Below are 26,882 nucleotides of genomic sequence, written 5' to 3'. Positions count from 1 at the left end.
CTCAACAAGGTCTGCATAGCGCTTGGCAAATATAAGGAAGCTGGCATGTGGATTTGGCCTTCAGCGCTGCTGTACAATGGGTTGACTTATATCATTTTCTTCTCCCACGATCCCCTAGTACCCAGCCAGTTGCTTTGACAAGCCCTTCAGTGTGTGCAGTGCACCTTGAATATTTTGGTCCCTGCTTCCAACATCTTTCTCTTTGAAACCAAGTAGGTAACAGTGGAGTATCGTCCCCAAAGTAAGCCAAGCAACTCCCCTTGATACATGACCATGGGTCAGTTTCCAAGGAAGACATTTAGTAGCAATCAATAACATTGATCACTATTATCGTTATTTTCCTCCTCTCTGAAAAGAGTATAAAAAATAGAAGGCATTTGTATATATAGATATATTCAGAACCTGATCCTGTTATTTGGGGGGGTTGAGTAAGGGGGTGCAACTGAGTTCTGAAGCAACTTAAGATGCTTGCTTGCTCACATTTACCAAAATCGGTGGAGTTTTGAGACCCCCAGCCGGTGAGCCTATCGGACGGAGGAAGAAGTTGCTTCTGGCTAAAGCAGGACACACTAAAATCATCTGCATTTGCAACTCTGACCTGTGAATTCTTGTCATTTCCATTGTCATTCCCCAATTTCCTTTTTGTCCCAAGATTTCTTCTACCCAATAACACAAAGATTTTTGTTTTGAAGTCTAGGGAAGTTTGAACTGCCTTTCAATGATAAGAGTATCAGTGACCTACTGTTTTTACTTTAGGAAGGTATACTTTTACATTACACTTTGATTATTTCGATCCAGCCCTTTTTCTAGGAAAAATTTATATGAGCTTTCACTCCTCCCACACACTATCCTCTGGGCGGTGGGCTTCTCTGTCAAGATATGAGTTTCCACCACTTTCTGGGCTGGGTTTTTCCCCTCTCACTGGAGGCCTACTTTTTAAAATCACTCTTGTTTTCTGTCACACACTGACCTGAAATGATTGTTTCAGTATTTATTGTCTCAATGTCTGTGGGCTGGAAAGGACTTCAAGGTGGAGGGAAAGGGTTTAAGGGTTCATCTCTTATTGTCGTGGTTTGCTCTTTTGTTGGAAGCATTAGATGGGTACGTTAGAAGAAGCAAAGTGAGAGCTCTTTGCTACTGAGGGGAAGAGGCCCCTTTTAAACTCTGGGGTGATCCACTATCCATGGTGACTAGGTCTTTAAGAATTTGTGTGTCTGACATGAAGCAACTCCCTGTAATTCCTGGAAAGCCTAAGAAAATTTTTCAGGAGCCATAGTCTCCAAAGGCCAGAGAACCCTTGGGACACGCCCTCACTCCAATACAAGCCTCAGGCAGCATCTCCAGTTTGAGCTTCCTCTCTGCGGGCCATGGGATTTCCCTCAGAAAGAAGGACAGTCGGAAGCTTCTAAAAAGACAAAAGTCCCCAAAAGTTTCTCAAGATGCTTGAGAATGACATTTTGCAAAAATGTATGACAGTCTCTGCAAAGGATTTTAACATTATTATTATTGTTTTAAAGTCCCATGAGACAAAGCTTACGAAGCATCCCTTCATTCTGTAAGTATTATATGAGCACCTATGAGGTGCCAAGCACTTGCTGGGCTGTGAGATACACACGTCCTTTTCTCCAGGGATTTACAAGCTAATGAGGGAGATGAGATGTTTGAAAAAATAATGACAGCTGCTTTCTAAGAGTTGTTATAAAAGTATACACAAGGGGCAGCAGAGGAATTGCTAAATTGCCTAGAGACATCACGGAGGGCTTCCTAGAGGAGGCGACATTTCAACCAATTCTTAAAGGATGAATATAAGACATGCACGCATGGGATAAAATATAGGAAGTGAGATGAATAAAAGAGGGACACAAGTGAACGTGGCAAGTGGTGAGAGTGGGGAAGATAAAAAAAGATGACACATGATAAATTTTCTTGAGAAACTAAAAATAATAAATGGTAATATTCATGAACCCATCTATGCAGATAGAATCTCCTTGTCCAGGCTGGCTCCTGAGCCTGTAAAGAGGTTGCCAAAGCCAACTGCTTCAAGTTAATTTTTATGGGCAATGAACATTTTCTGTGCCCCTCCCCCAGTTAATCTGGAAGGAAGTGGGGGAGAGTTGGTGGTGGATGGAGGACATGGGGGAGTCTAGTTCTTCAAAACAGGCAGCCAGCAGCCAGAGGCAGGCCCCACAGCGTGGGCAACTGTGGGCGTGTCTCGCACCCACCACAGGCAGAACTTCAGGAGTCAGTTCAGTTACCTCCACCCAAGGCCGATTGGAAGGTTTTGTGGGTGTGTTGTTTCAAGCGAGAGGTGATATGAGTTTAGCGTCTACAGGTTGGGTTCACGTCCTGGCTCCCGCCCCAAGCCCATGAAACTTTAACTGGTCTGAACCTTAATTTCTTCATCTGTACAATGGGGATAACAATACTTCTTGCACAGAGAGGTGTGAGAATTAGGGGAAGGGGTACATTTGGAGGATTTTGTATAATACCTCACTGTAGAAATGGTTCAGTAAATGTTCCCTGTGATGACATCTGCTCACAGCCAATGAGGAAACTCATGCTGATCCTGGGTCCTTGGGATCACCCGTACTGGCTTTGGCTATTATTCGTGGTAACTCCACAGGGCCACAGGGAGGAGAGGAGTCACTGAAACAGACACCCACTGAGCAGGGGACTTCCTTCTCCCACTGCGATCCTCCCCAAAGTCACTGTACTTAGATGGCCGCTATGAAGACCAAATACTACAGGAAGTGTAAAAGCACTTTGAAAAGTATAACTTCCGTAGGAACTTGGGTGACCACCATTATCATCACCGTTGTCCTGACTAGGAGCAGATGTTCTAAAAGACTATTTAGTGCCTGTAGGTCTTCACCCAGTCCCATTCCACAGGCGGGAAAGCTGAGGGACCAGGAATTAAGGAACTTGGTTGGGACCCTACATTATTTCATTGAGTCAGTAACTTCCTGCCAGTAAATTTGGCAGAGACATTCTCAGGTATCTAAAGGGATTGTTGGGAACCAGTGAAAACAGAGCCCTAAGTGGCCTGAGAATCATCCAAAGTGGGCGGGGCCCAAATCAAAGGTCCCAGTGACACGTTCAGTCCATCTACCTGGGAGACAGCTCGTTAACTTGGCCGATCGGCAACTGGTTAAACAAAGGCCAGCTCCACCTGCGTCTGGGGTACAGGCTTGTTAGGGGCCCACTGCTCCTTGTGATGGACCAGAATGGAAGTGGATCCTTAGATGGTAGTAAGTTTCACGTTGCTGGAGGTGGATGGGCTGGAAGGCCACGTGGTAGGGTGTTGTGGACGGGATTCAAGCACTAAGTAGTGGCCTGACTTTGGACCTTGAGGATTTTCTGAGACCTGTGGGGATGACTCCAGGAAACAAGAAAGAAAAACATCAAGGTCCAGAACCCAGGGACCAGGAGTTAGGAGATGAATCTGTTACGTGTCCTTGTTCAGCAGGGTCCTTGGCCTCTATGCTTGTTCATGTGTAAAATGGAATTAATCACCCTGACGAACCCTTTTTCACGCACATGTGGGGAAGAGGACAACGAGGCTGCCTCTTCCATGAGTAAATATCAAATCTCATTGCAACCATAAAGGCTAGGAAATCACCACCAGGCAAACTGCCGTCTTCCATTCATTCATTCAACCAAAATATATTGAGGGTCACAGTGTGCCTGGGTCCTGGGAATTGGACTGACAAGGGGCATCATGCCATCTATATTTACCTTTCTCCAACTCATTAAATGCCACTCCCAGGAAGGTCCTGTGTTTGCTATCTCCTGCATTTCCCATCTTTCAAATGTGAGGGCAGGTCTGTAAGACTTTTCCCTCTTGGGCTGTTTCCCTCCTAAATGGACCCCTGGACACACACACACACACACACACACACCATTGCCTCCGAAATGATCTGAGCTCTAAAGAGCTTCTTCTCTTTCCAATACAAAGGTCCAGGTATGTTTATTTCAAAGCAGTAGTCAAAAGATTTGGGGTTTGGGGTTTTTCAAAGAGCATAACATTATAATGTTGATCCCTAGGAATTATGAGGAGAGCGGTGGGGGGAGCTATTTGCAGCCTCTAAACACTTTGTCTAAGCGCAGACTGTACTTTTGAGCATTTTTTCCCCTAGACCTGAGACTTGATGGAGTTCATCTCCTTGACATCAAAACACAAGAGTTCAGGATTCAGAGTGTTGCTTCATGTCTGAGAGCCAGTGAGCCAATGAAATAATAATAATAATAAATTGTCCTGCAAACAATGGTCGGCCACGTTTGAGCTCCTCCAAAGAAAGGAAAGGGGTGGATTTGGTGGAGCCATCAGAAGTGGGCAGTGAGGCTCGCCTGAGCCGAGCCTCCCCCCTGCACCCCCACCCACAGTAACAGCAGATCCCAAAGCTCAGGGGAGAGGAATAAAGGTGTTTTTTTTCCGTTGGTCTATCTGTCTGTGTGTCTGCTGAGTGAAGGCTACAGACCCTATCAAATCTACTCCTTTCTCTTTTCAGAATTCAACCAGACAGTCCAGAGTTCTGGAAATTTGACAGACAAAAGCAGTCAGGATCAGCTGCTGTTTCTCTTTCCAGAGTTCAGTCAACAGAGCCAGGGGCCTGGGCAGTCCGATGACGCCTGCTCTGAGCCCACCAACAAGAAGATGCGTCGCAACCGGTTCAAATGGGGGCCCGCGTCCCAGCAAATCTTGTACCAGGCCTACGACCGGCAAAAGAACCCCAGCAAGGAAGAGAGGGAGGCCTTAGTGGAGGAGTGCAACAGGTAACACCACCAGAAGCTCACCCGAGCGGGCAGGCAAGCACGTGGACCCGAGCTCCATCCCCTCAGTCCTGGAATGTTGAGACATTAGTTATCCAGATAAGGGGCCAAGTCACGGTTTCCCAAAGTGTGTTCCACAGAACCCTCATTTCAAGCCATTAATAAATCGGTTTGAGAAGCATCATTCTGCATACTTCCTCTTAGGGAGTTCTGACATACATGAATATTCGAAAGGCTGCTCTGAGAAGTCCTGCAGTCAAGAAACCCACTTCACTTTGCTGAATCGGTTGTTAACCATGGGAGGTCTCTCTGTGGTATACCCCTATGAACTATTATCCCAGAGAATGCTGGAGAATGCTGGTCTAAAATACAATGCCAACGAAGGGAGAATCGTGTGTTTGACCTCCCTTACGAACCAGGGAAAAGCTATCCCTTAGCCACAGACTGGCTTTGGCCTTGACCAAATGTTACACACGTTGGTTCAAAGGAAACTTAGCAGGAGAGCAAGAATTACTCAGATCTTCCCTCCACTCTGCCCACACTGATTACAGTCCTTTTTGTAGAGTTCATTTGTTCTTAATGACATGGAATTTTAAAGAAAACTATTAGAAATCCTCAAGATATCTTTTTGCTTCATTCCTGCCCCATCCGCCCTGACTCCAACCTTGACTTTTAAAAAATCTGCTCTTTGCTCTGGTTAAGACCTCTCTCTGGGCTGGACTGGCTCTGGCAGTGGGAGGATACAGCCAGGGAGGTCAGGCTGGGGAGTGGGGAGGTGAAACGATCCGCCCATACATGTCACAGCGTCCTCAGCTGTGCTCTGGCCCCCTGCTGATGAGAAGGACCCCCCAGTATCCACTGGTGTCTAAGAATCTCTCTCACGCCTGGCCCTGGGGTTTCATCAGCAGTTGATAAAACTAGAGACCAGCCGTCTTTTGCGTGGCTCCATTTATACCTCCCCTAGCCTGCCCCTTGGAGGGGGTTCTGCTGTGTGAATAAGGAATCTCGCTTCCCTGGTACCCGTGTGGGATGTCCAAACCCCAGAAGTCATTTCAGGGTGCTTTGGAAGGGCTTAGAGCCGGGAGCTTGCCTTTTGTAGAGTGGGAAGAATAACCACATCAGGAGGAGTCAGGAGGCCCACCTGGACCTTCTCCCGGAGCTGCCCGCCCCACGGCTTCCTCTCTTTTTCAGGAGCCACACCAGAGGCCGCACCCCTGACTCCCGGGGCAGTGAGCCTGCTCCATACCCGTGTTCCGCCCCACTCCTGCCGTCTCATCAGATAACTACACGGGCTGGCCTTTTCTCAGGACAGGCTTTCCCCCGCTCTATCCATGGCCTCTTCGCCCTCCTTGCCAAGGCCCCCCGTGATTGTGCTTCTGGGGCCAGACGCCGGCGGGCCGGCCCCGGGCCGCCCTTGCTCACCACCTACCCTCCCTCCTGTTCTCAGGGCAGAATGTTTGCAGCGGGGTGTCTCCCCCTCCAAGGCTCACGGCCTGGGCTCCAACCTGGTCACTGAGGTCCGCGTCTACAACTGGTTTGCGAACCGCAGGAAGGAGGAGGCATTCCGGCAGAAGCTGGCCATGGACGCCTACAGCTCCAGCCAGACGCATGGCCTGAACCCGCTGCTCTCCCACGGCTCCCCCCCGCACCAGCCCAGCACCTCCCCTCCCAACAAGCTGCCAGGTAAGCCAGGCCCCAACGCCTCGGCGACCAGACCCTCCGGCTTCTCCCCACGGCTCTCAGCGCGTCTCAGAGGAGGCAGTGCTTTTGGATGGTCCTAGGGCTGGCCTCCTCCTGCTGCTGGAATATTCTCGTGAGAAGAGCGTGTGGCTCTAGCTGGGTTTGCTCTAACTCCTCACTCGGCCTCCGGGGAGCCCTCCGCCCGCCTCGTTCTTCTGCAGGCTCCTCTCTCCTGCCCTTGCGGCTGCTGACTCAGCGGGTCAGGGCCACCACCGGATGAGACGGAGCAGGCTGCCTCGCGGGTGTGCCCGGTCCACGCCGCAGGCAGAGGGGTGGCCCCTCCGCCACATCCAGGTGCACCCCCAGGGCTCTGTCCAGCTGCAGCGGGAGGAGCCCAGGGCCCTCTGGGGAAGGGCCACTCTGCTTGTTGGCGTCTGTGCTCCGCCAGAGTTAGGGCGGGGCGGGTCACTTGAAATCTTGGTGGTGATGAGTTGGCCAAAATTGGTTGAGTACCTATGTGTGCTGCCCTGCGCCAGGCCCCCGGCCGGGATTAGGTGCCTCTGCTCTGGGCTGTGGGCTTGTCAGGATGGAATCCTACACCTTCCTGGTGGGAAAGCACCCCCCTAGGCTGAGGGCTGCGTCGGGCATAGGCTGGGGATGGGATGAGTACGTCTTCCCCTGGGAAGCGGGCTTCCTGGAGTGGATGTGTTTGCTGAGGTCAGTTTGGTGCCTGTGTAGACAGACTGCGGCACAGCCTGCTGCCTGCTCTGGGGACGGGTTTGCAGGAGCGCCGAGCACCATTTCTAACTCGGGGGCCGGTTCTGAAACTGCTCGTCCCCTCGCCTGCTGGTTGCCCTTCTGATGGGAGAGGCCTGAGACCTGGGCGCTGACCTAAGTGCTGGGGGCACAGGCTCAGAGCCAGCAGCTGGGCCGTCTCCAAGCATCTGTTCCACACTGCACCCCATCCGTCCAGCATGACCCCTTCAAGTGTCTCTGGGAGGCCGCTACTGTCCAGCGCGAAGCCTGGGGGGCCAGGGAGGGGAGCTTCTCTGGGTCCCGTTGCCACGGAAGGGGAGGGCTCAGCCACACGAGAAGAAAGTTGGGGTTACTCTTGAGAGGGAGACAAGCCTCCAGATGAACACTGGCCTGACACTGGCAAAGTAACTACCCCTGTGCTGTAGCAATCCCTGGATCTGGAGCGGGGAGCTCCCGGGGGGCGTGGCTGGGGTTAGGGGCGTTACTGAGAAGACAATGGCTATTGTGCTGGGACCTGTGATCTCCACACCAAAGTCAGGGAGCCTGCAAGCCAAACAAAGGCCCGGCAGCTTTCTGACAAGCTGGGGTTGTGGTGAGGTCACCAGGCGGTTGTTGGCTTAGGCATTCTGTATGGTGACAGGAGACCCAGAGAGGCGGGGCTGGAGGGGCTGGAGCAGGTACTAGGGACAGGGCAGGGGTCGGGCGGGAAACACGGCCCTGAGACACCACCGAGCCCTCTGAGGAGGCGTGTCCCACTGGAAGTGGATTCTCTGGGGTCCCCGGAAGTCGCAACCTTTTTATAAATCAGTGAATATTAGAACAGGGAGGAACTTGGAAGAAGGAAACTGAGGCCCAGAAAGAGGTAGTGACTTTGCAGAGTTCCAAAGGGCGACGGTAGCAAAACAAGGGCTAGAACCCAGGCCTGCCGATTCCCACCCTGTACTTTCCCGCAGCACAGACAGGCGCTGAGTCTGGGCACCACGTTGGTGATGAGTAAGACACGCACGCGTCTCTGTCCCTGGGGGCTTATGGTCTAGTTGGGAAGACCTCCTGCTGGCGTAGAGTCCCTAGAACTGGCTGGGGATCAAGGTTAACTTTGGGGAGTTTGTGCGTCTTTCTAGCTATTTATGGAGCAATAATTATGGGCCACTGTGTATTTTCAGTGGCTACCTTCCCTTCTCCCTTAATTTTCATTCAGGGTTCATCAAAATAGTCCAGGGACTGATTCTCTGGACTTAGTTTTGAATCCTGATTCTAACCTGGTTCTAATTCCCATAACTGCAGTGTGGTCAATTCACATAACTTCTCTGAGTCTGAGTTTCCTGTCTGTAAAATGGAGATATAGTACCTACCTCATAGGGGCCATGTGAGAATTAAACGAGAGAGTGTGTAAACACCATCTTTCCCAATAAACCATAACTACTATTATCATTATTATTATCACAGAAGGCTAAACAAGCGGCAGTGGAAAGAGTGACGGGCAGTAGAAATCTATTTCCTTTTCAATTTCATACACGGGCGTTGTTCCTAAGAGGCAGTGAGGTGTGTTCTGGGGCTGGGGTGCAAATGCTGCGATCAGGCCCTGGCCCCCTCGCAGACTGCTGGTGGAGGCAGCACACGGGTTGTAACAGGCTCCTAGGGAGTGCAACCAGGGCCGGCCTGACGGCAGGGAAGGTTTGATCTGAACCTCTCACGATATATTTCCCATCACGGTCCCTACAACCAAGGTATGGTCTCTAACCAAGCCCCAAACCTACCTGGATGCAGAAAAGGGCTCTGTGGTGGCCGAGGAGAAACCAACAGCCCGAGTCAGCCCTAGCAGCCTCTAAGGCTGAGCTGGGGAGATGAGGTCCCCACCCCCTCCCCACTTTCCCCTCCAAACACCAGTCTCTGAGCCAGGAGGACAGGAGGCACCTTTAAGACAAATCTTTCCCTTGACCCCTCTTCCCGGAGAGGAAAGCGTCCCTCCTGTACCTGAGCCCCTTCCCTCCCAGCCACACTTACGGTGCCGTGGCCCACTTGCCCACGGTGACCACAGTGTGACCCTGGTCCTGGAATGTCCAGCACAATAGGAGCGGCAGAAGGAGCCCTTTGCCTCTGTCAGCAGAGGCTGATTGGTTACAAGGTGCCCTACAAACACACTGTCAGCAGAATCAGCTGTTTTCAGCGTTGCCCCTCCCGACTTTACAATCACACGCCAGCATGCAGCCCGGGGTTGTCATGGCTTTGTCTTCCTCATGCATGCTTAATTGACAATTAAGTTGAGTCTTTGAACCAGCCTGGCTGCCTCTGATGGGGCTTCGTCTTTCCAGTGAGTGTCACAGGGGCACCCTTTGTTTGCTCTTCTTGGGGGCCTGGAGTTACTGTAGCAGGCTGTGGGCAGCCATTTATCTTCAGCCAGGAAGGCCTTTATCTGCACCCCCCGTCCCAGCTCTCGCCAGCAGGAGCTGTCCCTGGTTATAGGCCCTGTGACAGCCTATTCTGAGGCCATTGAGCAGGCCCGGAGTGATGGCCCCGACCTCCATTCTGGAGCGGAATCAAGAGAAAGGCCCCCCAAAGGTCAGAGAGCAGGGCTGTGGCCAGGAAGCAGACTGGTTGGAGACTGGTGCCTGTATTGATGAGCCCGAGGAGGAGGAAGTTGGCACGGGATGGAAGCTGGGCTAGCCTCGGCCCAAGCCCTGGGATTGGCTGCACCATCTGTGGTGGCCTTGCGTACTGTCCCCTTTGCTCCAGTCTGTGGCAGACTCGCCTGGTCGCCTCCAGCAAACTCACCCGGCCGCCTTGCGACAGCAAGAGAGGGACAGAGGTCTTCATCAGCCTTCATTCACCCCACACCTAATGTCCTCCCTCTTGTATCATCTTTCAAGAAGGAGATAGAGGCTCATTCTCCTCGTAAGAAAGTGAGGCCCAGAGGCGAGAACAAGCCCTACCAGGATAACCTTTGGATGTCCTGAGCCACACAGCCTCTTTACCCAAGAAGAGAAGACGTTTATTTCTGTGGCTGCTTTCTCCTCACTCCCTTCAAATTCTACTCCTGCCTCTCCAAGCCCAGGGGCTGTGATTGCCCCCATGGTCAGATCAGAGCTTGAGGACCTGAGAATCCAGCCTCCTGCCTCCCCCCGAACCCCTCTTACATCTCCTCCTAACTTGCCTGCAGAAATCTAACCCTGGGTCTTAGACAAACGAGACTCTGGGCCAGGATATCATGTGGTCACTGTGGTTTTCCCTGACACTGAAATCTGCAGAACCCAAGGAAATCTCAAAAGTGCCCAGTGGCGGGGTCATGAGTAAATCTGAATAATGAGAACAGCTAGTGCTGATCGAGCGCTTCCTGGGTCCCAGGCCCTGGGCTGAGTACATGCATCATCTCATTTAATCCTCACAACTTTGTAGGGTAGACACCATCCATAACCTTACCCCTTATTGTACATATTGTACATATAAATTGTGAGATATTTCGTATGTCAGTAATTTGCCCAAGTTCATATAGTTTGTAAGTGGCAGAGACAGGTTTTGAGCTGTTACACACTGACTTTCACTTTGCTTTATGCAGATGCTAAGGACTTTCAGGCATGGAAATCAACACACACACACACACAATCCTCCCACAGTTCCTTCTTCTCCTATATTCTTACTGTTCCCCTCTGAATGACAAAGGGGCTTTGCGAGGTGGGTTAAGGGTGGGGTCCCCCAGTCTGGCTAGTTTGCTGCTTCCGCCTCCCTCTCAGCCTCCCCCCACCCCGCCACCAACTGTTGCCCCTGACCAAGGTGGATTCTGTGCCCTGCCCAGGGAAGAAATCAAAGCCCCCTCTTTCACAACCCCATCCCCATCTGGGTGGGGATTTGAACTGCCCTTGCAGTCGACACTGTCTGGGGCACTAAATGCCTTAACAACTTAATGGGGCTTCTGAGACAGTGCAGGCACCTCAGCTCACCTCTGGAGCCCCGCCCACTCCCTGGGCAGCAGACGAGTGGAGGGGGTTTATGAGGGCAGTTGTAAAAATATTCATCTCCACAGCAAAGATCCCCACAGTAAATAAGCCCCATTGTCCCTAAGTAGTAGGTTCTTTGAGTTCAGAAGAGAAACAGATCCTGCCTTGAGTCATCTGCTATTGTAGAGAACACATTTATACTGATGTGGAGTTCCGTGGCGGCCACGGCTCCAATGTTCTCCTTGTAGGGACTTTATCAGACTGCCATTTTATCTGTTGAATTCGAAGGTCATTTTATCTTGCGGGTACCACCCCATCGGCTGCCACTAGATTGGGCAAGACAATCAGGATACTAATGAGCTTAAGAGGCCCAGCCTTCAGAGCATTCTGCTGGCAGCCTCCCCCTGATAGCGGACCAACCCTGGTCTGCATACAAAGAACCCCGGCTGCCCGGGCTGGTGGGACTCCAGCCTCCTCACAAAGGGGCCAAGGAGATACCGGTGTTCTATCACTGAAGGCAGCCCTACCTGCGTGCCTAATCCCCCTGAAGGACCCTTAGAGAATTCAAGGACTCCTTGATGCCTCATGTCCGATCCAAGGAGGAAGGAAGCTGCCTGCAAGCACATTGCCCCAGCCCGCAAGTTACGGGAGAAGTGTCCTTGGAGTCTGTTTGTTGAAGGTTTGATGGAAACTGACAAGAACTGGGAGAGAATTAAGCAGAGGGAGAGAGGCAGAGAGCTATGCAAGGGTCTATGAAGCTAACTGCTGGCCGGGAAGCCACAAGATCAAACACAAACGGGGAGAGGGGAAAAAAATATGTATATATGAAACATAAAAATAAATATATATGAAGCATATATATATATATGAAACCTAGCCCCCAAATAAAGTCAAATACATTCAATCCTGGTTATCATCCTAGCTGTGCATGAGAACTGTAGTACAGGGGATGGCAAACTTTCTGTAAAGAGCTAGATAGTGACTATTTTAGGCTTTTCAGGCCATACTGTCTCAGTCGCAGCTACTCAGCTCTGCCTTTGGAGAACACACCAGCCATGGACCGTATGTGAACGAATGCACATGGCTGTCTTCTAGTAAACTTCATTGATGGGGATTGAAATTTGAATTTCCTATGATTTTTGCACATCACAAAATATTCTTTTTTTATTTTTAAAAACTATTTAAAAATGTGAAAACCATTCTGAGCTCGTGGGTCATACAAAAACAGGCTGCTTGGCCTGCAGATCACAGTTTGCTGGCCCGTGCTCTAGGACAACGGTTCCTAAATCTCGCCACATCTTAGAATCAACTGGGAGACTTCCAAAAATCCCAGTGCCTGGGCTGTACCATAGATGCCTGACCGTCAACAATACCGACATTTAATATACGCTAAAGATACTCTGGAGAAATGCTGTTATAAATCCAAGTGGGCGTAGCGACAAAGTCATGGGTATGGAAGTCGACATGAATCCCAACCTCAAATTGGCCACTGATCAGCTGTGTGACTCTGGACTCTGAGCCTCAGTTTCTCAGTGCATAAAATGGAGACACCCGCTCATGCAGATGTGGGAAAGATTAAATGAGATAACATATGCAAAGCACCCCAGATGTAGCAGGCTCTCATAAATGGTACCTATTACCATACCTTGTGGAGCCCAGTGGTTTGGGTTTCTTTTTCCTCTTTCCCTCTGTTCCTCTTATAGGTTTATTTCAACCTCAATTTTGAGACAATTTGAGTAGGTCTACTAGATACTCATCTTGGTGTTTGCAGTAGACTCAGGCTGGCTTCTTGTAGTAACTGAGTCTCAGGCAGGCTCTCATGCTTCCAGGAAGGACTGCTCTGTGACATCCATAAGGCATTTGCAAGTGCCATGTCCAGTGCCATAGGCTTTCAGTGCAAAGACACTAAACAGTGAGAGAAAGCTGGGAGGAACCGTGGATGGTGGAGGGGATGGCAGGTCATGACCGTGTAGCAAGGTCAGCTACGTAAGATGACCCTGAATTTCCTGTACCTAATAAGGCATTTCTCTCCTTTAATGAAAGGAGGTGTGAGAACCCCTGCTCGTCGGTAGTTAGCCCTGAGAACCTGCCACTTAGAGAGGGTGTGGTACTTTCCTGGTGGAGGCCAAATCTGAGAAGCTTCATGACCTTTGTTCTTAGGAAGGAAGCTCCCCCAAACTTCACGCAAAAGAACAGTAAGAAGGGGTGGGGTAGACACGGTTCCTGCAGTGAACGCAGGAAACCTCAGATGCTCCTGAGGGCTGATTTTCTGGAAGCGACATTCCTGTACCTGAGAGCAGGCATCTGCTTAAGATACCTCGCCAGTACCCTCTGTTCTGGCTTCAGCAGCCCCGTCCAAAGCACACCTGTGTGAGTTCAGCCACAGAGGAGCTGACCAGCGAGGCTCAGTCTCTCTAGTGCTCTCAGGAAGTCAAGACATTTCTCAGGACATGTACACTGCATGTCCCTCCCAAGTTGGAGACACACCATGCATGCAGATGATCTTTAGCATTTAATGACTTTCCCAAGGGAAATCCACATCCCCCAGGCGAGCTGGTCACAGGCAGTCCATTGCCAGGACCACACTCAGATGGGTGTGTCTGGGTAGCAAGGTGTAGCACCCCAAACAGGCTTGGGCTTGAATTGTGGTTCTGTCCCTGTCTGGCAGTGTGGCCTCAAACAAGTTACTTAGCCTCTTTGAGCCTCAGTTTCTTCATCCATAAAATAGGGATCGTAATACCTATCTCCTTCAGACTACTGAGGGGCTTAAAGGTGATAAAGTGCACCCAGTGAGTGCCCCACACAGTGCCTGACCCAGAAGGGGTTATTAGGTTGACTCAGGAACCCTCAGGGCGTCAAGAGAGAGGAAGAGCTTTGGTTCTCCCTGGGTTCTTGACAGGGCTGTGGTTTGCAGTTTCACCCTGGAAGAGTTCCCTTTTTTATGAACCCTGCTTTTCATTTGAGACATCAGGAACAGTGAAACCCAAGTATTGACAAGATCTGTGGTTCTCAGATCTCCTTCCCAGGCCACATGTAAGGCATCTGGGGAGTTTATTAAAAGTACCCATGTCTCCCCCATCCACACCTTTTAGAATCAGGATTTGGAACAAGGGGTCAGGCATGGGAAGTTTCAACAAACTCCCTAAGAGATGTGGATATACAATCAAGGCTGGACATCATAGGCTAGATGAGAGAAGGCTAGAGTCTCAAGGGGTTGGCGACAGTCGTGATGGTCCCCTGCCCTGCTGAAGTAAAAGAGATGAGGCAGCTGGGCTGAGGGCCCCAGACTCGGATCCAGGAGCCCTGAGGCACTGAGGGGCAGGGGTGACCTTGGGCAAATCACTTAATTTCTCCGGGAGTCTGGCAAATGAGACCTTTCAGCTCTGGCCTTTCAGCTCTGACAGGTTATTATCTGGACGCTGGGGCCCAGGGCTCTGCTGTTTGAAGTAGCAGAGGGAGCTTTGCCATTGTGATACTTTATTGTTAAGCTCATCATCTGTCTCTCTCCCTCCTGGTCTCCTTCACTCCCTCACTTCTTCCCCATTTCAGGAACTGTGTGCCTTCCACCTTTATTAGGGACCATTAGAGCTTTACAGCACCAGCAGATTGGGTGGGGCCAGTCACAATAAACAGATTTAAAATGGGTATAAACGAGGCACCTATAACTGCTGGAGGTTAACACTTTCAGGGCCTTTGAGTGGCAGCCTGACTGCCCAGGCCTGCCCACCACAGGGTGCCTCTCTCCAGTCGGCACCTGTTGGATCAGCCTGGCAATGAAGTCCAGTGAGTCCTTGCTCAGCAAGGATGGGAAACCTCTGAACAGCATCTCCCATTTGGAGAACATCAGTTTGCATGGTGAGCACAAAATAGGTGCTTAATTTATCTCAAGATGTCTTACGGATGGAAACAGAAATGAGCCTTCTCCTCCGTCGTCTTGAGAATCCCACTGCCAGGTAGAGTGTAGGGTTTGCATCCCTACCTGTCAAAGACAGAGAAAAAAAACCAAGAAAGTCTTATTCTCACCATGAAAAAGGTAGTCCCTGAAGTCTCTACAAATCCAGCTCCCTATGACTTTTTTTTTTTTGGCTTTTTTCACCACTGAGTCTCTAGCCCAAAGCCCTGTGCCTGTCACATGGTAGACCTTTCATATATGTGTGGAATGACAACCTCTCTTGCAGAGGGCTTCCTGTCCAAAAGCTTCATGCATAAATCCCCTCCTTTATAAGTGTGTTATTCACTTTCAAGCTGAGCATGGAATTAGTTTCATTCTACATAACGTATGTACATATTATTATGTAAAGCATATTCTCCCCTTTCTAGAAACAAGTCATTCAGTTCCACCTCCATGAATACTGCTTAACTAAAGTATACAGCTCACCAAAAAATCCCTCAATGTTAAATTCTACCAGGAAGTTTTCAAGGAACATGTTATTATTTTTTCTCCCTTGTGTTCTACTAATTTAGCTTCTCCTTGTTTAGTGTATTAGCTGAGTTTAGATTACTCGTTCAGTTTAGTTCTACTAGATTACTTCCTTTTTTAGAAAAAGTTTTTATTGGAGTATGGTTGATTTACAATGATGTGTTAGTTTCAGGTGTACAGCAAAGTGAATCAGTTATGTATACACATATACCCACTCTTTTTAGATTCTTTTCCTATATAGGCCATTATGGAGTACTGAGTAGAGTTCCCTGTGCTATACAGTAGGTCCTTATTAGTTATCTATTCTATATATAGTACTGTGTATATGTCAATTCCAATCTCCCAGTTTATCCCTCCTCTCCCTCCCTTACCCCCTGGTGACCATAAGTTTATTTTCTACATAAGTTCTGTTTCTTATCTGTTTTGTAGATACGTTCATTTGTACCCTTTTTGTAGATTCCACACCTAAGTGATATCATATGATATTTGTCCTTCTCTGTCTGACTTACTTCACTCTAGATTACTGCCTTTTATAATCTCTTACCAGCATCCCTTGGGCAAGCAAAGAGCAAGAATTACTCTTCCTGAGTTTCTATTGAGCAACTGAGGACTAGAAAAGGGATTGGACTTATTGCAAATCAGTCATTTGGAGAAACGGGAAGGAAACTCCCCAGCTCTGGGCTGCCACCGGGTCTCTGGGGTGACCCCTAAGCACGTTACTGGTGCTCCTGGTCAATGGAAGCCAGTGATCATCCACCTTCCAAGATATCAGTGCCCGACACCTGCTGCTCCCTGCGACCAGCATCCATGAGCCTGCCGGGTGATCAGTGGCTGTCTGTCATGATGATGGTGATGATGATGATGATAATGGTGCTGGAGCTGCCCTCCGCGACGGTGATGAAGAGGCTGAGGTGTGGCCGGGCAAGCGCCCGTAATGAGCTCTGACACTTGCCAGGCCTCCAAGGATCTTCTCCCCGGGTACCACTTCCCAGTAGGGTCCTGCTGATGAATAGGTCGCAGTGGAAAACCTCTCTCTTCTAAGGCAATTTTATTAGCCCTTCAGTCACAATACAGATGTCTGTTTATGGGACCTCACTTTTATGTGGACACCCAGTGGCTCAGTCTGCTGATGACTTTATAGCCTTCCCCGTTCCCCAGACCCACTAGAAGCATCATCATTCTCCTCGTCAGCCAAGCCTAGGGGCCTTTGTTGCAGCCGCATTACCCCTGCCTGCAAAGGCAGCCTCTCAGAAAAGACACCCCAGGAGCCAGACGGTGGCAGGGCTGTGTCTGCCTGCACAGACTTTCGGCCTAACGATGTCCGTCATTAACCCTTCTTAGTTTTACCCTAGATTCCTTTGGAGAAAGACGTTTGAGTTACTCAGGTTGCCACAGTAAATCCCCAGTAATTGATCCTACTGACCCCCAAATAAACCCAAGGGGCCTAAAACTGGGTTCTAACACGGCAAGTCGAAATTTGGGGCTCCCACCAGCAGCCCAAACCCTTTAGAAATGGTCAGCCCACCAGGACCCTAGGTAACGGGTACGTTCTTAGGCCTCAAGAAGTAGGGAATGGGTAGGTCCTTGCAGGCATCCCACTGGCCCTTTGCACCCTGGATAAAGCACTGTCCAAGGTGTCTGGTGCGGAAAGGAAGAGCTGCGACGTCATACTTACTCCTCAGCACCTCCACCTCGTACCTTCCAACATGAAGTTGCTGAAATGCATCCATGCTATCTCTTCATTTTGATTAGATGTTAATCTCTCTTTCTCCTCTCTCCTTCTCTGCTACTCCTCCTTAGAAATACATGCCTCCCGTCAACCTCAGAAAACCCGGGAGATCAGCGAATAAATTATACCATTGTCACTTCGAGTTGAAGTGCAGGCCATTCATTCATCACACGCTCTTATCGAGGGGGCAGAGCATAGTCTGTACAGGGCGCTGAGGAAGGAGATCATGGAGAAGACAGATGAGGTCTTGCCCTCACTGGGCTTACATTCCAGTGAGAGACGCCGCCAAGAAATTAGTGCATCACGATGGGAGGCTCAGGATATGTGGAGTCAATGTGGGGCTATCGGGGAAGAGCGAGAGGGGCCAGCTTCGGGATACTACTGCTTCGCTGGGAGACCCTTAGCAAGAGGTGGTGGAAATGACTTCTTCCTCTCTGAACCTCAGTGTTCCACTCTGTCAAGTGGGCATCTGGGACACATTGAGAAGCAGACTGTGTAAAACACTTACAGAGGTGAGGCCCTCTCAAGCACTCGAGGGTTGCCTGGGTTTCTTTCACCTGTAGCAGCATCTCCCGGATGACGTGTTCATTGCAAACCCTCTCTTGTTTGCCTGCAGAAACCAGCTCTCTGCTAAGGAGCAGGCGTGGTAGCCGAGATGGGCTTAGTGGGAAGGACAGGCAGCCCTTTCTACCTCCTCATGTGTGCCATTTTTTCAGGTGCACATTCATTTCTGTTCTCAGCCAAGATGCTTTTGATGGAAGCCTTTGTCTTTTCTTGGTTACATTTGCTTTGATTTTTATAAGAAAACCAGTTTGTGGGCTTCCCTCAAGTATCACTCAACTTTTACTCCTTGAGTTCAAGAGTGTTTACCGTCCCCACAGGCCTGTCTGTGTTTCTCCTCTTATGAATTGGGCTCCTAACTAAGCCACCTCGGATAGAAAGAGATCTGGAATTGAAACCAGCCCCATGTTTAAACTGCTTTCATCTTGCTTCAGATTTTTCCTCCCAGACTTTCAGATTTTTAATCTCCTCAACTCTTGGCAAACATTCATCTTTATCCTCAGAGAGAAGGAAATATTAATAAGAACCGGCAATAGTCCTGCGTGACCAATGAGGAAACTGAGGCAGCAGTGCCAGCTTATTTGAAAGCTTTCATTTTTGGAGTTCCCAGTTTCAAGCTGGGGGAACTGTTCACATTCTTTTATCCTAAATGAGTATCTTAAGAAGTTCACTCAAGAAAGTGACTCGTTTTGGGGAAAAGGGGGAGTGGGTTTATAAGGATGCTCTACTGGACCCATCAAGACTGGCCTAATTCCTCCTGGTGCCCCTACCCCCAAACCTCTGTTTTGGCTTCATAAGAAAGACAGCTCTGTCTACTTATAATTGATGGACACGGTTGTTTCCTTTTGGGGAGAGCTTTCTCCTCTGCACTCTCCCTCCTGCCTGATTTTAAATTCCCAGTTTCCAGACCCAACAGTGCTGGGCTGCACTCTGCGTGAGGTTAGGAACACAGGGGAAGAATGTGTGTGACAGAGCCCCGGCCGGTTGAGTAATGTTTACTCTGTTGGTGGCTGGGACGCTCACTCGAGCTGGCAGCGGTCCACCAGCCAGAGGAACATTCCTGCACTATCAGGGATGGGAGATTGGCTTTGAAATGTCAAGAGTGAAAGGCAGCCCACCAGATTCTGGGTGCAGCTCACAGACCCCAGTGAAAGGGACCCCCAGGCTTCAGGCTTAAAGGCCACGTGAGGTCAAGCTGAGCCTCCCACTGCCCAGGAGACCCCTACCTCCCTCTTTGCTTCTTTCTAAAAAAGCAATTCTGGTCATGCTTTCTGGGCTGACGCTGCTGTTCTGTTTGCCCAGCATTTTCTTTCTCAGGAGAACCCAGTGCTTCTCTAACCTCATTTTATTCATTCATTATTCTGGCTTCCGAGGAAGGGAGATCTGTATGCCCATTTTACAGATAAAAATGCCAAGGCCCAGAAGTTGACTGGCCCAGAATCATCAGAGAGATGAGAGAGTATGAATTTAAAGTGGCTGGACACTGGTGCCCAGTTGATTTCTGGAGTTGTGGAATTGGGCTCTCAGCTGTTTTTTTTTTTTTTTTAGCCGCACCACATGGCTTGCGGGATCTTAGCTCACCAACCAGGGATTGAACCCGGGCCACGGCAGTGAAAGCGCCGAGTCCTAACCACTGGACAGCCAGGGAACCCCCTCAGCTGTTTTTTTTAAACCATTTTTTAAAATTGAAGTGTAGTTAATTTACAATGTTGTGTTAGTTTCCGGTGTACAGCAACGTGATTCAGTTATATACCTATATATATTCTTTTTCAGATTCTTTTCCCTTATAGGTTATTACAAAATATTGAGTATAGTTCCCTGTGCTATACAGTAGGTCCTTGTTGTTTATCTCTTTTATATATAGTAGTGTGTATTTTTAAAAATTATTTATTTATTTATTTGGCTGCACTGGGTCTCAGATGCGGCACATGGGATCTTCATTGCCTCGTGCGGGATCTTTAGTTGTGGCATGCCGAACTCTTAGTTGCGGCATGTGGGATCTAGTTCCCTGACCAGGGATCCAACCCGGGCCCCCTGCATTGGAAATGTGGAGTCTTAGCCACTGGACCACCAGGGAAGTCCCATAATAGTGTGTATATGTTAATCCCAAATTCCTAAACTGAGTTTTGAAGCTCGTAGAGAGCCGGATTAGATACCCAGGGCTCTATGGGGTAGTCCAAGCCCCTGAAGCACAGGTTTATGAAAAGTTTCTGTAGTTAATTACACCCTGGATGGCTCCTCTCTGGGATCCTCCTGGGAGGCAGTTGCTTCCACCTTTGAACACAGGGGCACAGTCAGTCCTATAGAACCCAACATACCCATCATAAAAACCACTGTGCTTTGCAAGGTCACACAATAAAAACCACAGGGCTTATGGGAAAAAAATGGGGTTAAGAGCACAATACTCAAAAGCTTTGTCGTTGACACCTTTTAAAGAAGATAAGAATCTAATTAAAACATTAGCAGAGTTTTACACCTGTTAAATGCCTAAGAAATACATAAACACTGTATAACAATAAATATGGCACTTTACCTTGAAAAAGGCCTAAAGTTTGCCCTTGAAGTGAGCATCGGAAGGGCTGCAGCTGGTGAGTTATTGTGAGGCGGGGGACGGATGTGGCTTACAGTACATGCAGTGAACTGATGGTAGCTGGCAGATGTTTGAAGAGCGTGAGTGTGTGTGTGTGTGTGTGTGTGTGTGTGTGTGTGTGCATTTAGTGTATTCCTATGTGAATGGATAAACAAGTTCCTACTGTATAGCACAGGGAACTATATTCAATATCCTGGGATAAACCATAATGGAAAAGAATATAAAGAAGACTGTATATATGTGTATAAATGAACCACTTTGCTGTACAGCAGAAACTAACACAATGCTGTATGTAAATCAACTATACTTCGATTTTTTAAAAAACTAAAAAAAAGCAATTGTAGTATATTCCTATGTGGCTCCATTCAGCTGGGTGCAGATTTCTGAATCCCTCACATATGAAATTCATGTTGTACTCAAGTTATTCCCTAATATATCAATAGAATTGGAACCAATCCGCACTGTTAATACCAATCTGACCGCAGAACTGACTGTATTTTCTCCTTCTGCCAGAAGGGATGCTCCCTTGTTCTCTGGGGCAAGGATCCTCAAAGCACCTGAGGGCTTATTCCCTCATTCAGTGAATATTCACACATCAGCCCCTCTGCTAGGCTCTGAGGATGCACTAGTGAGTAAAAAGCCATCTCTTTGAGAGGGAGAGAGAAGGAAACATATCCTCAGAGCATTTTAGTGCAGGGCGACCAGCTCCTGCTGTAAGAGTCTCTACTGTATGTTAAATACAAAGAATGGAACAGATAACTACCAGGATGAGTCAAGGAGAGCTTCACAGAAGAGGTGACGTTTAGCCCTTTTAAACGATGGGACATGGAGAAGAGGGGAAGAGCTCTCCAGGCACAGGGAACAGCATAAGCAAAGGCACAAAGGCAGGAGATGGCAGGGTCTGGCTGAGGAGTGGCAGGGCTCTGACCTGGCTGTATGGGATGTGGTGACAGATGATACCAATAAGGCAGACTGGAGTCACAGCGGCCCGATTCTGCCGTTGAGGTGTTGGGCTTTTCCAGAAGGCGGTGAGGAGCAGCGTTAGGTTTCCAAAGAGTGCAGTGACGTGGTGCAATTTTGTTCTAGAAAGAAATCCCAGCCTGCAGTAGTGTGAAGAGTGCCCTGGATTGGGTGCTGGTACAGGAAGGCAGCGTATGGAGAGGCTGGCTTCTGGAACCGTAAGCTTCCTTCATGTTTTGTCACTTCTGACCAGTCATGTTGGATGGAAACCAAATGATTTGTCTCTGTCCCACATGCTGTCAGGAGTTCAGAAATGGCATCATCACCCATGATGCCGAGACCTGGGAACAGGTGAGAGTAGACACCTCCTCTCCAAGGCCTCAGGGGTGTCTCTAGATTCCAGCTAAGATGCCTTTGCTGCTGGACATACTTGCTGTGGTTCTTAGGGCTGCTGATAGGATGTGGCCAGTTAGTGACTTGAGCCAGGAAGTGAGTGGAAAGTACACGACCACCTTCTGGCCTTGTCATTTCTCCTGCGGGACCTCTGTGGCTATTAGCCTGGCATCTTCAGTCAGTCACTATTAAACCAGAGCCGTCGTCGTATGTTCGTTTTCAGAGCCTGCAATGGTGAAGGGAGAAGGGAAGGTGCCATTCCACTTCTTACAGGCTCCCTGCCACAATGCCTAGCACAGGATAGGTGCTCAATGAAGTTTTGTGAACTCAGCCTTCCTAAAAATGTCCCCAAATAGGAGGAGACAATCCCCAAATAGGAGGAACAGATGTGTCTCGAGTAACTGCTGTGTGCCAAGCGTGGCCTGAGTAATTTCACGCCCATAACTCATCCAATGACCAAAGGGATGGAAATCATTAACAATAAAGAAACTGAAGCTCAGGGAGGTTAAGTAATTCCCCCAAGGTCACACAGCTATTATGTGGTAGAGCCAGGATTTAAACCCATGTCACCTGGCACCAGAGCTTATTCTACTTTGGTTCTCCTTTCAAGTGCTCTTCTGAGTTTGTGAAATACACAAGGACCTGGCCTCTCCTTCCTCTAACGAGAACACCTATTTCTGGTCTTGCTGGCAGAGATCTTGTGATACACCCTCCACCTCCGCACCCCCTTTTAAGGCGGCTGGCTGATTACAGCCACCCTCTCAGGAGCCTGAGTGATTGCCAAATTCCTGGTGAGAGGAGTGTCAGTGGGAAAAGCTACAGGTGCACCTGCAGCGGATAAGCAGCCTCGTGCCCAGCTCTCACCACACTCTGGTGAGAACAGTGTGGTGATGATAGCCCCCTCCCCACAGTAGGCACTCCTCTGACTGAGAGCTGAGGGAGCTAGAGCTCACCCAATACACTGATGGCCGAGCTGAGTTCAAAACAGGGATCCCAGACTATCTCTCAACCAGAGGTCCTTAAAGGGAGGTGCAGAGGTCTAGGCCCATCTGTCTTTGAAGAGAGCAGCTCCATCATTATATTTCTCATATAATGAAGTTCCGCTGGGGGAGAAAACTAGGTTTACAAAGCACAGCAGCCTTGGGCTATGCTGCCGAGATTCTAACAAATGGCTCCTGCCTCCCTCCTGCTAGGCTCCCTTGTGAAGAAGGCTTTTGTTTCCTGCAGATATCTTTGGTTAATTATTTTTAAATAAATAATTACGTAGCCTGGGGTAGGGGAGAAGTCTACCCACGACCCATATTCGATCACCAGAGGACTGGCCCTCTTCCTTCAGCCAAATTAAATAGGCGAAAACGAGCGTCTGTTTGACTTGAGACTGAATCAATGATGGGGACAAGCTGGGAGGTGAAAACACACCTGACTCCCAGCGTTATCACTGCTCTCTCAGGAGCAGAGCATCTTGGGGAGGTAAATAGCTGGTCAGGGAGTCAGAGGAAGCAGGAGAAAAACAGGGTGAAGTCCAGTTTCTCCAAAAGGAGAGAACAAGAGGGCCAGGGGCCAGGCCTCCCTCCCAAGTTGCTTCCAGGACAAAGCATCAGTAGTCGCAGCAGAGCTGGATTCTTTGGAAATGATTCTCCGTGGAAAGGTAATTCCATCCAGTACTTGGAGCCTACTGTTCATTGTCCAGAGTTCTAGAGTCTTAGGGCAAATATCTTGGGCTCCATCCCTGCACCAGCTCCCTTCCTGCAGCATCCCTAGCCGTGTTTGCCATTTATTTGGCATTCTGCTGAGAGCTTTATAGATGTTATCTCTAATCCAAACTAGCCCTATTAAGGAAGCGTCCTCTTCACTTTATGAGAGGAAACAGCCACAGAGGGAGAGAGTGATTTTTCCCAAGATCACGCATCTGTTAAGAGCAAAGTCAGGATTGGAACCCTTGTTTGTCCAGCTCCAGAGCACACGATCTTCCCGTTAGCCCTCCTTGTTAGAAAGTCCTTCGTTTAATTGATCTGAAATCTGTCTCCTTTTCTACTGGACCCAGCTGCCTTCTGAGCTCACAAGTTCCAGATCTCTCTTCTCCTAAATAAGCGTCTTGCTGGGAACCCGGTGGCAAATATGAGTGGAGGAAAAGGACCTAATTTAACCCAACGGGATGGAGTAGAGGGTGGTAAAGAGGGGACCTAGGGGCTACAGGTAGGTGCAGAGGAAGACAGACAGGGCTGGGCAGGCGGTGTGGGCTTGGAGACGTGGAAGTCTTTCTTCCTCTTAGCTTCATAGTTCCTGTTCACCACCACCACCAAAATATAGTGCTCCAGACCTATAACTACCAAACTCCAGTGCTGGCCCTCTGCCAACACCCCCACCCCCAGCAGCCCCTTGAATCAAAGGATGGGGAAACAACCAATAGAAGCCCACAGAGCATGCATCAAGCCACTTCGTAGTCAAACAAGTTGCTCCTGAAGGTTAGAACCCTGCCCTAGCATTTGTTTGTTTTCTCCCCAGCCCTCTTAAGCTCTAGGTCATATCAGCCTTGGGGAACGTCCTTTGCACAATTCAAGGAAAACCAGCTTGGATCTCCTCTTGGCAAGCTTTGTCTTCGTGATTAAGAGGCTGCTGGTTAGGGCAGCTTGCCTGGCTCCCGGGGGTGCGGAGGGGGACTTCTGTAGGCTCCTCGAGCAGGTGGGGCTCCAGGTGGGGCAGGGGCGGGGCAGGGGGCGGGGCAGGGGCCAAGCGGACCAACAGAACTCGGGTACTTGATACAGTGGTGTTTGATCCTGGGGACCTGGGCAAAAGGGAAAACGAAGGAGAAGCTGGCCCTCCTCTCCAAATAATTCCATGCCTAAGGCATTTGGTCTCCATCCCTTGCAGGTAGGAACAGGGTCCCCCGAACCTTTCTGTCCAATCCAAAGCATAAACCAGAACACTGTCTTTCTCAGCTTTGAGCTGAGGGTGAGATACCCCAGCTACCCCTGGCTTCGTCTTTGGCTGTTTCATGGGCACATCAAGCAGGACTTGGACTCAGCACACTGGGCCCAGGTTCTCTTCCCCCTTCAGCTCCCTTCAGCCGCCTGGTCTCTGCCCAGCACTGTCCCTTTCCTGAGCACAGACCTGCGCTTTGGTTCCCGAGCGAGAGGGAGGGTCAGAGCAGTGACGTTGTACACATGCTTGGTTCTCCCCTCCCTTGCAGACCAAACTGCAGTGGTTTACTAGGCATCCACCTCCTGCCTGTGCATGCTGCCTGCCCCACCTCCCAGCAGACACGCCTTCCCCTGGGCCCTGGAAGTCAGCCAAATGGGACCCCACCAAAGGAATGTGAGTTCCAGAACCAAAGACTCCTAGCTTCAGCCCCATCCTGACCCTGCTCCGCCTGTGTCCCCCTGGCCTCTTGGGCTTGGCCAAAATGGTGGTGCACAGAGTCTGGTGCATTTTGCTGTGGCCCTTATAAGGGTCGCTGGGCCAGTCCCTCTCTGTAAGATCCATCAACTCATGCTTTGAAGCCTTACTTGGCCAAGCGATGCCAGGGAAACATTTCTAGAAGGCATTTTGAAGAACAAAAGAAATACGCCAGCCAGAAAGAGAAGCCCCTAAATCCCAAACGAACTATGCCGAAGCAACAAGAATCAGAATCCATTCATTTGTTCATTCGTTCGTTCATTCATTTGACAGATATTTATTGAGTGGCTACCGAGGGAATACAGCAATGAACAAAACAAAACAGATAAAAACATCCTGCCCTCATGGAGATTACATTCTAGAATTCAAGCAGAGGCCGTTGAACCTCTACCCTAGAGAAAGACAGCGGATAGAAGGCAGCTTTTCTTCCCTGTCATCCACCCTAGAAAGCAAGCGTTCTCGGGTCAGGTGGCACTAATATTCGCTGTTGGATCTGCCTTGTTTTGCAGGAGTGCGCTACAGCCAGCCGGGAAACAATGAGGTCACTTCCTCCTCAACAATCAGTCACCATGGCAACAGCGCCATGGTGACGAGCCAGTCTGTTTTACAGCAAGTCTCTCCAGCCAGCCTGGACCCGGGCCACAATCTCCTCTCACCTGATGGTAAAATGGTGAGTACACCTGGGCCATTGTAGCTCTGGAGCTGATAAGATAAGAGGCAAAACAAACACAACTTCTCACAAGGCCTGCCTCAAACAATGAACCATTGTAGCCTCACAGGGGAAAATGGGGGCCGTCCAGAGTTGGAACGGAAAGGTAGAACCGGTGACCCAGCCTTTGGCGGGTGGAAGAGGTGTTCGGTTTGAACCCAGCCAATAAATCTGACAGAGCCCTGCTCTCGTTTTATTGATTGAATGCCTCATAAAGGAGCAAAGCGGGTGGGACACTGTTTGTTTTGGGGCTGCCAGTGACATTTGAGTTGATAAAATGCTCATTCAGTTTTTTAACCCAGAGAGCCCCGTCTTCCTCTTCACACCCCCCTGGTCCTGGCAAGGAGGGTAGTTAAGTCAGGATTGAGTGGATGGCGAGAGGTGGGGAAGCTTCTGGCACGGGGGTTTTGAAGGACACTGGACGGCAGTGAAGATCGCAGCACAAAATGGCAGGTGGGGTGGGGCGGTGCTTACAGGGTGAGTGGGAAACACCAACTTTGAAGTTACAGTGACCCGGGTTCAAATCCCAGCTCGGCACTTAATAGCTGTGTAGCCTTGGGCAGGTTCTAGCTCTTTCTTTCTCATCTATAAAAAGTAATAACACTAGGTTGTTGGCGGAACAAAGGTGATAACACGAGAGGCACGGTGTTGGGGACGGTAAATATTCAATGAACGACAACACGGTTGTTGTTAGGTGAATGTCAGTATTATTCTCCCTAAATGAAGTTGTCTATACCCATAACCACAGCCCAGCCCCAGATGTCAGCTGAGCAGCCCCGTCCGGTGAGGAATAGACTAGTTGATGTTGAATTTTCGACGTTCTAATCCTCAAGCAACACAAGTGCAGCAGGGGAGGGCGGCTTCCAAGAGAACACAGCATGACGACACTAGGAAGGGTAGAACGTGGAAAACTTGATTCTTTGGGTCATGCTCTGTGTTTCACAGGAGGGAGGAGCCGTGGGTTCCTGGCTGCCAAGCTCAAGGTG

At 49.5% G+C, this 26,882-nt stretch overlaps 1 protein-coding gene across 7 annotated transcripts in view; it reads left to right on the top strand.

The window, feature by feature from the left end:
- The window catches only part of HNF1B (HNF1 homeobox B), a 51,871-nt gene that overhangs the window by 5,266 nt on the left and 19,723 nt on the right, over nt 1–26,882 (top strand). For 4 of the 7 annotated variants that reach the window (XM_024757598.1, XM_024757597.1, XM_024757601.1 and 1 more), the window contains exons 3-5: nt 4,509–4,773; nt 6,218–6,453; nt 25,697–25,857. In XM_024757598.1, coding sequence (XP_024613366.1) covers nt 4,509–4,773; nt 6,218–6,453; nt 25,697–25,857 — 662 coding nt within the window. The remainder of the gene's footprint in view (nt 1–4,508; nt 4,774–6,217; nt 6,454–25,696; nt 25,858–26,882) is intronic. The other 3 variants (XM_024757603.1, XM_024757600.1, XM_024757599.1) reach the window with 1 other exon arrangement.

Source organism: Neophocaena asiaeorientalis, unplaced genomic scaffold, assembly GCF_003031525.2.
Source record: "Neophocaena asiaeorientalis asiaeorientalis breed wild unplaced genomic scaffold, Neophocaena_asiaeorientalis_V1.1 scaffold327, whole genome shotgun sequence".
NCBI lineage: Eukaryota > Metazoa > Chordata > Mammalia > Artiodactyla > Phocoenidae > Neophocaena > Neophocaena asiaeorientalis.
The sequence above is the reverse complement of the archived record's forward strand: the minus strand, read 5'-3'. Positions and strand labels throughout refer to the sequence as shown.